Here is a 14,410-nt window from a genome sequence, read left to right as displayed (position 1 = left end):
ACCCCCCCCCCCCCCTCCCTTTACAATTAACAGCAAATGCTGCATCACTTTTCATTTAAGTGTAGGTCAGATTTCGTAGTGGCTGTTCCTGGTATTGCAGTTGAATCCTACTTAACTGAATGGGGTTAAGCTACAATACCAGGCATGGCCACTATAGCATCCAGAGGCGGTGTCATCTTATTGATGGACTCCAAATGCTCAATCTACAACTCCACCAATAGTCTTGGAACTACATGTATCGATGACTTTCTCATAGGTTAGTATTGATAGAAATCTGATTTCTACTAATGCCCTAAAGTGAGGTTTTTTTTGTTTTTCTGCGGCCAATTTCTTTGGATGTAAATTGTCAAATTCTGACATCCTACTTCTCTACATTATAAACTTCTATTTATTCATAAATTATGTTAATCCCCCCAAATTTCTTTTTAATGACTTTATTTTTGCAAATTCTTTTTTATACAGGAAAGTCAACAACAACATATTTACATGTTCTAGTCCATTGCACATTGGTCCGGGGCCCGGTATAAATAGGTCATGTAAAGTGCCACGTTCCATAATACGATATAATCCAGGTTTGTATCTACAGACTATTGAGAACGGATGTGAGATCTTCTTCCCAGTCTGATCCGAATTCAGTGGATCGGTCACTGACTCCAGAATCTGAGATGGGGGAACTCTGCTTGGAGAAGTTGGGCACTGCTGACATGTGGAAAGGGACCCCTGCAGGAAAACCATTGAGTCCAGAGCAGGAATCTGAAGTGGACACCTGGATGGGTGGGATGTTGGCGCTCATCTCAGACGGGATGGTCTTGTTGGGTTGGAAGCCAGAATAGTCCGTGCCATAGTTGTTATACATTGGCATCTGGGTGTGCCCTCGTCCTAAGTCCATACTTTGGTTGTTGAACCCAATGTTGTTATAGAATTGTTGGTTCCCCATGGTAGATGACATGTTCTGGTGGTAAACTGTGGATGAGGCCGGTTTCATCATCATCCTCGGTCTAGACATGGCACATGCATATTGAGGATATCCCAGGTAGTCCGTACTTTGGTTGTACAATTCTTGCTCCATGATCCCATTTGGTTGCATCTGAGGTTGAGAAGGAGTCATCTGTTGCTGCTGGACCATGTTAAGATGAGGAGCAGATGTTGAATACATGTACTTGTCTCCTAAGACACTTGAATAATGGTCTTCAGCAGAATGGTGAGGAGTAGACTTGATTCCCTTTCTCCTTGCTTTGGCTCTTCTATTTTGGAACCAGACCTATGGATCAAGGAGATGAACATTAAGTCAAAAACATAGAACAATAAAGTAGGTATTGTAGGGGATCGTTTAGATTTCAAGACCTGGGGGATGATATTTACTCAAATTTGGAGCCACCATATGGAAAAAGACCAGGCGGTATGGTTGTAATATGATGAAGGACCTTAAGCTTGATATCTCACCAACCTTTGTTTTTGCATAATATCAATCAGCTTTATAGTCTGTTTACCATTAAGGAAATCCAAAGGGCACGTGTAAATATTGAGAATTTGGACTTGGTCACAGTTTAGAAGATGGATAGACTCTAGGTGGTGGGTTATTAGGGTTTTGTGGCTGACCATTGAAAGGATTAAGGGCATGGACAATTAAGTGTTGGTCCTACTAGTGGTTTGGATGGTCTCCAGAAGAAGGTTATAGCAGATCATACCTGGATCCTAGACTCTGGTAAGAACATTTGTTTGGCCAGTTGTTCTCGATGATGGATATCTGGATACATGTTGGTCTTGAAGTATCTCTCAAGTGCGTCCAGCTGAGCCGGACTGTAGACGGTTCTCTTCCTCCGTTGGCACACCGCCGCTGCCGATGGTTGTGGGGGGCTGCTCACTTTCTTGGGTTGCACTTGTTGGACAGGTCCATGGTCACCAGAAGAGACTGGAGATATGACATTACCTACAATGACGACAATATTGATTAGATATTGATACATAATGAATGAAGAAGAGAACTGTGGAGACTTTGGAAGAACTTGCTGAGATGTTTCGGAGACACCTACCTTTAGCACAGGGTTGCTGGTAGTCCTTTTGTTGGGTCGGTGCCATAGTCAATCCTACATGATTGGTCTGTTGACCAGAATATCCCATTTGAGTCGGACTGGTAGAGAAAAGGAAATGCCCAGGTTCTTGGCTGTATCCAGCCATCATTCAGGGATGGTGTCTTGGTGTCCTAGGAGTAGATGAGACCTGTGTGCTCCTCAGCAGTGTGGATACTGGCTGTAGTCCATCCTCATCCCCTCTTATAGGAGGTCTAAGGTGGGGGGTGTTACCGGTGATCAAAGTGCTCAGGTGTGAGAATACCCAGGAGGCGTGAAAATCATGGCTGAGGGTCTGAATGCTAGGTAGACAGCCATTCTGTCCTGCTGGGGCAACCAAAAGACATGGCAATCCCAATAAACATTTCAGCCCTACTCATCCAAAAAAGGGAGGTTTCCTGTCTCATAGACCAGGAAGAGGAAGTCTCTCCATACTTCCAGATTTGGGATATAGTTAATTTTCTGCCACTAACAGTTCAAAGTATTGAATACAAGAGAAAGTGATTTACAAAGACAGGAATGAGATAGATGGACGGATATGTTAGAGATTAGATAGATAAAAGATAAAACAGATATGAGACAGAATGATATGATAAATATTTAGATACATACATTTTTTGAATTTTCGACTTATTTGAGATAGAATTAATAGATGATAAATAGATATGAGATAGATAGATATGAGATAGATAGATAGATATGAGATAGATAGATAGATAGATAGATAGGAGATAGATAGGAGATAGATAGATATGAGATAGATAGGAGATAGATAGATAGGAGATGGATAGATAGGAGATAGATATGTGATAGATATGTGATAGATATGAGATATATATGAGATAGATAGATAGATAGATAGATAGATAGATAGGAGATAGATAGATAGATAGGAGATAGATAGGAGATAGATAGATATGAGATAGATAGATAGATATGAGATAGATAGATAGATAGATAGATAGATATGAGATAGATATGAGATAGATAGATATAGATAGGAGATAGATAGATAGATAGGAGATCAATAGATAGATAGATATGAGATCGATAGATAGATAGATATGAGATAGATAGATAACGGTGTAAACTAACATAACTGATATTAAAGATTTTTTATTTTGTCACAGAATATTATATGAAGTGAATATTTGTCTTGATCTCCGGTGCTCGGGGGACAGTATCACCAGGTAAACATTGTGCTCGGCCTTAGGACCTGGGATCTATCGGACCAGGTTGACCCTGAAATTCTGCCAGATATTGGAAAGTAGAAAATAATAAGTTACAAATAATAATGAATAATAATGTAGACGTCCTGATATGGCATTGTATGTGGATTATTAGTGTAATATTCTCCGGATGATAATGCACACTGTGGAGCTGTGGATAGACATGTGTGTGTATGATGTGTATTTTCCATGCTGCCCGGGTCTGGCTCTTGTGTATCCTGGGCCCAGTATTTGATGTGGTCACATCCTCCTCCTGTAATTTAGGGGGGGGGGGGGGGGTGAGGGGGTCAGTGATTTGCTAATGACCCCGGGCTTGGAGGTGGCAGGAGGTGAGTCCATCCTGTGTCTGACTTCCAGGCCTGAGCCTCAGACACTTCCCTTCCTTTACCTGGAGCAGGTGGGATGTGGATTCCCCCCTGGCAGCCCCTACACGTCACCTGTCTACCGCGGGCGTCCTGTCACATGTGTATCACCACCATCACTATCCAATGTAACAATTATACTGCGGCATGGCGTATAATAGACCATCACATAATATAACATCAAGTAATATATCCCAGGATATCATATAATATCGCATCATGTCAATTATAACAGGACCCGAGACAACACAGTATATAATAGACCTTCATACAGTCTAATATAATGTACAGCATAATCTAACGTTATAACATGTAATGTCCTATCACACAATGCAATATACATAGGGTGATGATACAGGATGTCACATTGTTAAATACATAATATAATATCAGTTACTATAACATAGTGTAATGTATAGTGTCATATAATATCAGTTACTATAACATAGTGTAATGTATAGTGTCATATAATATCAGTTACTATAACATAGTGTAATGTATAGTGTCATATAATATCAGTTACTATAACATAGTGTAATGTATAGCGTCATATAATATCACTTACTATAACATAGTGTAATGTATAGTGTCATATAATGTCAGTTACTATAACATAGTGTAATGTATAGTGTCATATAATATCAGTTACTATAACATAGTGTAATGTATAGTGTCATATAATATCAGTTACTATAACATAGTGTAATGTATAGTGTCATATAATATCACTTACTATAACATAGTGTAATGTATAGTGTCATATAATATCAGTTACTATAACATAGTGTAATGTATAGTGTCATATAATATCAGTTACTGTAACATATTGTAATGTATAGTGTCATATAATATCAGTTACTATAACATAGTGTAATGTATAGCGTCATATAATATCAGTTACTATAACATAGTGTAATGTATAGCGTCATATAATGTCAGTTACTATAACATAGTGTAATGTATAGTGTCATATAATATCAGTTACTATAACATAGTGTAATGTATAGTGTCATATAATGTCAGTTACTATAACATAGTGTAATGTATAGTGTCATATAATATCAGTTACTATAACATAGTGTAATGTATAGTGTCATATAATATCAGTTACTATAACATAGTGTAATGTATAGTGTCATATAATATCAGTTACTATAACATAGTGTAATGTATAGTGTCATATAATATCAGTTACTATAACATAGTGTAATGTATAGTGTCATATAATGTCAGTTACTATAACATAGTGTAATGTATAGTGTCATATAATATCAGTTACTATAACATAGTGTAATGTATAGTGTCATATAATATCAGTTACTATAACATAGTGTAATGTATAGTGTCATATAATGTCAGTTACTATAACATAGTGTAATGTATAGTGTCATATAATATCAGTTACTATAACATAGTGTAATGTATAGTGTCATATAATAACAGTTACTATAACATAGTGTAATGTATAGTGTCATATAATATCAGTTACTATAACATAGTGTAATGTATAGTGTCATATAATATCAGTTACTATAACATAGTGTAATGTATAGTGTCATATAATATCAGTTACTATAACATAGTGTAATGTATAGTGTCATATAATGTCAGTTACTATAACATAGTGTAATGTATAGTGTCATATAATATCAGTTACTATAACATAGTGTAATGTATAGTGTCATATAATGTCAGTTACTATAACATAGTGTAATGTATAGTGTCATATAATAACAGTTACTATAACATAGTGTAATGTATAGTGTCATATAATATCAGTTACTATAACATAGTGTAATGTATAGTGTCATATAATATCAGTTACTATAACATAGTGTAATGTATAGTGTCATATAATATCAGTTACTATAACATAGCGTAATGTATAGTGTCATATAATAACAGTTACTATAACATAGTGTAATGTATAGTGTCATATAATATCAGTGACTATAACATAGTGTAATGTATAGTGTCATATAATGTCAGTTACTATAACATAGTGTAATGTATAGTGTCATATAATATCAGTTACTGTAACATAGTGTAATGTATAGTGTCATATAATATCAGTTACTATAACATAGTGTAATGTATAGTGTCATATAATATCAGTTACTGTAACATATTGTAATGTATAGTGTCATATAATATCAGTTACTATAACATAGTGTAATGTATAGTGTCATATAATATCAGTTACTGTAACATATTGTAATGTATAGTGTCATATAATATCAGTTACTATAACATAGTGTAATGTATAGTGTCATATAATATCAGTGACTATAACATAGTGTAATGTATAGTGTCATATAATGTCAGTTACTATAACATAGTGTAATGTATAGTGTCATATAATATCAGTTACTGTAACATATTGTAATGTATAGTGTCATATAATATCAGTTACTATAACATAGTGTAATGTATAGTGTCATATAATATCAGTTACTATAACATAGTGTAATGTATAGTGTCATATAATATCAGTTACTGTAACATATTGTAATGTATAGTGTCATATAATATCAGTTACTATAACATAGTGTAATGTATAGCGTCATATAATATCAGTTACTATAACATAGTGTAATGTATAGCGTCATATAATGTCAGTTACTATAACATAGTGTAATGTATAGTGTCATATAATATCAGTTACTATAACATAGTGTAATGTATAGTGTCATATAATGTCAGTTACTATAACATAGTGTAATGTATAGTGTCATATAATATCAGTTACTATAACATAGTGTAATGTATAGTGTCATATAATATCAGTTACTATAACATAGTGTAATGTATAGTGTCATATAATATCAGTTACTATAACATAGTGTAATGTATAGTGTCATATAATATCAGTTACTATAACATAGTGTAATGTATAGTGTCATATAATGTCAGTTACTATAACATAGTGTAATGTATAGTGTCATATAATATCAGTTACTATAACATAGTGTAATGTATAGTGTCATATAATATCAGTTACTATAACATAGTGTAATGTATAGTGTCATATAATGTCAGTTACTATAACATAGTGTAATGTATAGTGTCATATAATATCAGTTACTATAACATAGTGTAATGTATAGTGTCATATAATAACAGTTACTATAACATAGTGTAATGTATAGTGTCATATAATATCAGTTACTATAACATAGTGTAATGTATAGTGTCATATAATATCAGTTACTATAACATAGTGTAATGTATAGTGTCATATAATATCAGTTACTATAACATAGTGTAATGTATAGTGTCATATAATGTCAGTTACTATAACATAGTGTAATGTATAGTGTCATATAATATCAGTTACTATAACATAGTGTAATGTATAGTGTCATATAATGTCAGTTACTATAACATAGTGTAATGTATAGTGTCATATAATAACAGTTACTATAACATAGTGTAATGTATAGTGTCATATAATATCAGTTACTATAACATAGTGTAATGTATAGTGTCATATAATATCAGTTACTATAACATAGTGTAATGTATAGTGTCATATAATATCAGTTACTATAACATAGCGTAATGTATAGTGTCATATAATAACAGTTACTATAACATAGTGTAATGTATAGTGTCATATAATATCAGTGACTATAACATAGTGTAATGTATAGTGTCATATAATGTCAGTTACTATAACATAGTGTAATGTATAGTGTCATATAATATCAGTTACTGTAACATAGTGTAATGTATAGTGTCATATAATATCAGTTACTATAACATAGTGTAATGTATAGTGTCATATAATATCAGTTACTGTAACATATTGTAATGTATAGTGTCATATAATATCAGTTACTATAACATAGTGTAATGTATAGTGTCATATAATATCAGTTACTGTAACATATTGTAATGTATAGTGTCATATAATATCAGTTACTATAACATAGTGTAATGTATAGTGTCATATAATATCAGTGACTATAACATAGTGTAATGTATAGTGTCATATAATGTCAGTTACTATAACATAGTGTAATGTATAGTGTCATATAATATCAGTTACTGTAACATATTGTAATGTATAGTGTCATATAATATCAGTTACTATAACATAGTGTAATGTATAGTGTCATATAATATCAGTTACTATAACATAGTGTAATGTATAGTGTCATATAATATCAGTTACTATAACATAGTGTAATGTATAGTGTCATATAATATCAGTTACTATAACATAGTGTAATGTATAGTGTCATATAATATCAGTTACTGTAACATATTGTAATGTATAGTGTCATATAATATCAGTTACTATAACATAGTGTAATGTATAGTGTCATATAATATCAGTGACTATAACATAGTGTAATGTATAGTGTCATATAATGTCAGTTACTATAACATAGTGTAATGTATAGTGTCATATAATATCAGTTACTATAACATAGTGTAATGTATAGTGTCATATAATATCAGTTACTATAACATAGTGTAATGTATAGTGTCATATAATATCAGTTACTATAACATAGTATAATGTATAGTGTCATATAATATCAGTTACTATAACATAGTGTAATGTATAGTGTCATATAGTATCAGTTACTATAACATAGTGTAATGTATAGTGTCATATAATAACAGTTACTATAACATAGTGTAATGTATAGTGTCATATAATATCAGTTACTATAACATAGTGTAATGTATAGTGTCATATAATATCAGTTACTGTAACATAGTGTAATGTATAGTGTCATATAATGTCAGTTACTATAACATAGTGTAATGTATAGTGTCATATAATATCAGTTACTATAACATAGTGTAATGTATAGTGTCATATAATATCAGTGACTATAACATAGTGTAATGTATAGTGTCATATAATATCAGTTACTGTAACATAGTGTAATGTATAGTGTCATATAATATCAGTTACTATAACATAGTGTAATGTATAGTGTCATATAATATCAGTTACTATAACATAGTGTAATGTATAGTGTCATATAATAACAGTTACTATAACATAGTGTAATGTATAGTGTCATATAATATCAGTTACTATAACATAGTGTAATGTATAGTGTCATATAATATCAGTTACTATAACATAGTGTAATGTATAGTGTCATATAATATCAGTTACTATAACATATTGTAATGTATAGTGTCATATAATATCAGTTACTATAACATAGCGTAATGTATAGTGTCATATAATATCAGTTACTATAACATATTGTAATGTATAGTGTCATATAATATCAGTTACTATAACATAGTGTAATGTATAGTGTCATATAATAACAGTTACTATAACATAGTGTAATGTATAGTGTCATATAATAACAGTTACTATAACATAGTGTAATGTATAGTGTCATATAATATCAGTTACTATAACATAGTGTAATGTATAGTGTCATATAATATCAGTTACTATAACATAGTGTAATGTATAGTGTCATATAATATCAGTTACTATAACATAGTGTAATGTATAGTGTCATATAATATCAGTTACTATAACATATTGTAATGTATAGTGTCATATAATATCAGTTACTATAACATAGCGTAATGTATAGTGTCATATAATATCAGTTACTATAACATATTGTAATGTATAGTGTCATATAATATCAGTAACTATAACATAGTGTAATGTATAGTGTCATATAATATCAGTTGCTATAACATAGTGTAATGTATAGTGTCATATAATATCAGTTGCTATAACATAGTGTAATGTATAGTGTCATATAATATCAGTTACTATAACATATTGTAATGTATAGTGTCATATAATATCAGTTACTATAACATAGTGTAATGTATAGTGTCATATAATGTCAGTTACTATAACATAGTGTAATGTATAGTGTCATATAATATCAGTTACTATAACATATTGTAATGTATAGTGTCATATAATATCAGTGACTATAACATAGTGTAATGTATAGTGTCATATAATGTCAGTTACTATAACATAGTGTAATGTATAGTGTCATATAATATCAGTTACTATAACATAGTGTAATGTATAGTGTCATATAATATCAGTTACTATAACATAGCGTAATGTATAGTGTCATATAATATCAGTTACTATAACATAGTGTAATGTATAGTGTCATATAATATCAGTTACTATAACATAGTGTAATGTATAGTGTCATATAATATCAGTTACTATAACATAGTGTAATGTATAGTGTCATATAATATCAGTTACTATAACATATTGTAATGTATAGTGTCATATAATATCAGTTACTGTAACATAGTGTAATGTATAGTGTCATATAATATCAGTTACTGTAACATAGTGTAATGTATAGTGTCATATAATATCAGTTACTATAACATAGTGTAATGTATAGTGTCATATAATATCAGTTACTATAACATAGTGTAATGTATAGCGTCATATAATATCAGTTACTATAACATAGTGTAATGTATAGCGTCATATAATATCAGTTACTATAACATAGTGTAATGTATAGTGTCATATAATATCAGTTACTATAACATAGTGTAATGTATAGTGTCATATAATGTCAGTTACTATAACATAGTGTAATGTATAGTGTCATATAATATCAGTTACTATAACAGTGTAATGTATAGTGTCATATAATATCAGTGACTATAACATAGTGTAATGTATAGTGTCATATAATATCAGTTACTATAACATAGTGTAATGTATAGTGTCATATAATATCAGTTACTGTAACATAGTGTAATGTATAGTGTCATATAATATCAGTTACTATAACATAGTGTAATGTATAGTGTCATGTAATATCAGTTACTATAACATAGTGTAATGTATAGTGTCATGTAATATCAGTTACTATAACATAGTGTAATGTATAGTGTCATATAATATCAGTTACTATAACATAGTGTAATGTATAGTGTCATATAATGTCAGTTACTATAACATAGTGTAATGTATAGTGTCATATAATATCAGTTACTATAACATAGTGTCATGTATAGTGTCATATAATATCAGTTACTATAACATAGTGTAATGTATAGTGTCATATAATGTCAGTTACTATAACATAGTGTAATGTATAGCGTCATATAATATCAGTTACTATAACATAGTGTCATGTATAGCGTCATATAATATCAGTTACTATAACATAGTGTAATGTATAGTGTCATATAATATCAGTTACTATAACATAATGTAATGTATAGCGTCATATAATATCAGTTACTATAACATAGTGTCATGTATAGCGTCATATAATATCAGTTACTATAACATAGTGTAATGTATAGTGTCATAGAATATCAGTTACTATAACATAGTGTAATGTATAGTGTCATAGAATATCAGTTACTGTAACATATTGTAATGTATAGTGTCATATAATATCAGTTACTATAACATAGTGTAATGTATAGTGTCATATAATATCAGTTACTATAACATAGCGTAATGTATAGTGTCATATAATATCAGTTACTATAACATAGCGTAATGTATAGTGTCATATAATATCAGTTACTATAACATAGCGTAATGTATAGTGTCATATAATATCAGTTACTATAACATAGTGTAATGTATAGTGTCATATAATATCAGTTACTGTAACATATTGTAATGTATAGTGTCATATAATATCAGTTACTGTAACATAGTGTAATGTATAGTGTCATATAATATCAGTTACTATAACATAGTGTAATGTATAGTGTCATATAATATCAGTTACTATAACATAGTGTAATGTATAGTGTCATATAATATCAGTTACTATAACATAGTGTAATGTATAGTGTCATGTAATATCAGTTACTATAACATAGTGTAATGTATAGTGTCATATAATATCAGTGACTATAACATAGCGTAATGTATAGTGTCATATAATATCAGTTACTATAACATAGTGTAATGTATAGTGTCATATAATATCAAATAATATAATATCAAATGCTATAATATTAAGTATCGGAAGAAATCTAATAGCAGTGTATACAATTATGTAATATAACAATGTATAACATGATATGAGATAATACATAATGCACCGTTACCTAATAGAATACAATGTAACATTTAGGGGGACATTAATCATAGGGGGTCTCAGGTTCGCCTGTTTTTGCGCCTGATTTGTTCTTTTTGGCTCCTGATCTATGATGGATCTCGTTCTGCCTTAGTAAATGCGTTTTGGATTCGTCACGTGTCCGATTAATTTGCGTCAAATTTGTCTCTAATTTTTACCCTACAAAGTAAATCTCATTTGTGACCAATAATGGAACAGGATTGAAAAAAGGAAACAGAACGTCCAGGGCTTCATCTCTGCACATAAAGTCTCAGCTTGTACAAGGTCCGGACCACATTGTGATGTCACTGCAGGGACTAAAAGTTACAGAGATGGGAAAAAAATGTAAAAAAAAAAAAAATTTTTGCCTTTTTTATTATAATTTACATGAAATGGCATCTGATAATATTCTCAGATCTGTACAATAAGACAATAATCACTCCCAGAGATGATCCCATAGGAAAAGTCGAAATTTTACAATTTAAAACTGCGCTGAAGTATTTTCCATGTTGCATAGAGGGAATTTTGTCATTTGGGAAGAGAAAAACTTTGTTTTCAGTAGTGAAAACTGAAATGTTTTCAAGTGCCGCTGCTCTGAGTAGAGGCATTTTTGTGCCTTTTTTGTGACTGTTTAGGCGCAAATTAGTGATAGATCCCGTGCAAACATCTGTATAGCAGCCGCTCACTATGATAAGGCGCAGGGACTCAGAACCACTAAGTGCCGGACAAAACCAAGTACCGGACTTTTGCTTGCACCCAAAAAAAGTCACAAATTAGAGACAAATTTACTAACTGCGCCCAAAAATTGTGCAAAAAAACGTCAGTCTAAAAAACTATGATCAATGTCCCCCAAAATATCCTATCAAGTACTATAATATTAAGTATAGTAAGACATCTAATAACAGTGTGTACAGTTCTATAATATAACAATGTATAACATGACAGGAGATAATGGAATACAATGTAACAATTAGTGAGGTGCAATAGAAGACAATACAGATTACACCGTCACATAATGTCTAGAATTATAATCATCTTCATCTACATAAAGTCAGATTTCTCCACAATTTACATAATGTCTAGAATGATAGAATAGAATATTATGAGCAGAATGTGAGATGTTGTCATATAACTGAACCGAAAGATAAAACTGGGACACATTGTACAACGTGGAATCTAAGATACGACAAATCACAATATAATGTGATCATATGATATACTACAGGCAGTCCCCGGGTTATATACAAGATAGGTTTGTTCTTAAGTTGAATTTGTATGTAAGTCGAAACTGTATATTTTAAAATTGTAGTTATGTAGTTTTGGTTTTTTTTCTTCCAAAATTTTTTGCTGTAATTGGACCAAGGATTATGAATAAAGCTTCATTACAGACACCTTACAGCTGATCATTGCAGTAACATCCAGAGAGGTCACCAGAGGTCAGAGGTCAGAGGGGTCTGTCTGTAACTAGGGGTCGTCTGTAAGTTGGGTGTCCTTAAGTAGGGGACCGCCTGTATACAATTATAGATCCCCAGTGCTACATAACAATTACAAGAGACTAGAACGGAATTATTATTATTATTATCACAAATTATTATTTCTACAGAAGAAACATATCTAATAATAATAATAAAAATTTTTATTATTATTATTTTTATTGTAATATTACAGGCAGTCCCCGGGTTACGTACAAGATAGGGTCCGGAGGTTTGTTCTTAAGTTGAATTTGTATGTAAGTCGAAACTGTATATTTTATAATTGTAGATCCAGACAAAAAAAATTGGCCCCAGTGACAATTGGAGTTTAAACATTTTTTGCTGCAATGGGACCAAGGATTATCAATAAAGCTTCATTACAGACACCTTACAGCTGATCATTGCAATCTGGGACTATAGTAACATCCAGAGAGCTTCACCAGAGGTCACAGTGGGCAGAGGGGTCCGTCTGTAACTATGGGTTGTCTGTAAGTCGGGTGTCCCTAAGTAGGGGACCGCCTGTATTATTATTATGACATGGAATATTATATAACACATGATAATTATGTGGTTCTATTCAGGGTCCTGATCCAGACTTTCCAATCTCTTCCTTACTATCTTGTTCCCTCTTCAGTACATTTATTAAACATTTTTCCAAAAACTAAACTTCTAGAAGAAATCCTGCGTCTGCGAGGACATGGCGGCCGCGCTGTGTATTCAGTGTGACTTGCACATGAGTGCGATGGGAAGACGACCACATAGTAAATGTTTTGGGTTGAAGGTGGATCAAAAGAGAAATGTGTAATGGCTCCTGTCCCTTCCCTGCATAGACAAACAGTGAGCGTCCCTGAGCAGGAGGACGAGGCCCCAGTGCCAGAGCTGAGCCTTGGCCTCCATTCACACCAAGGAATATCCATAGACTACAGCAGGAGGGGACCTGTCATCAGGAATAGCAGATATGGAGGTCAGGTGATCGGATCTTGCATCATTAACATGTGTGTGTCTCCATGGTAACAGACTACAAACAAACGATGTGTAGTCTGATCCACATCCCGTGACTCCCAGCACAATGTTACCTCTGGATATTATTCTGGGGCCAAAGTGACCATTTCTTTCACATTTCTATTTGTGTATCTATATCTCCTATGTATCCTGTAGGGTATATATGTGTATATACTCTTATACCTTTCTTCTGTCCTC

At 31.7% G+C, this 14,410-nt stretch overlaps 1 protein-coding gene across 1 annotated transcript; it reads right to left on the bottom strand.

The window, feature by feature from the left end:
* Positions 1-429: 429 nt before the first annotated feature.
* Positions 430-2,584, bottom strand: LOC140120403 (homeobox protein Mix.2-like). Its single transcript, XM_072139459.1, has 3 exons — positions 2,034-2,584; positions 1,689-1,930; positions 430-1,261 (listed from the first exon to the last, which is right to left on the bottom strand). The coding sequence occupies exons 1-3, from the start codon at positions 2,179-2,181 to the stop codon at positions 581-583; spliced, it is 1,071 nt and encodes a 356-aa protein (XP_071995560.1). The 5' UTR covers positions 2,182-2,584; the 3' UTR covers positions 430-580.
* Between the last annotated feature and the right edge of the window lie 11,826 nt (positions 2,585-14,410).

Source organism: Engystomops pustulosus, chromosome 3, assembly GCF_040894005.1.
Source record: "Engystomops pustulosus chromosome 3, aEngPut4.maternal, whole genome shotgun sequence".
NCBI classification, from domain to species: Eukaryota; Metazoa; Chordata; class Amphibia; order Anura; family Leptodactylidae; genus Engystomops; species Engystomops pustulosus.
Note: the sequence above shows the minus strand (reverse complement) of the source record. Positions and strands in the feature narration are given on the sequence as shown.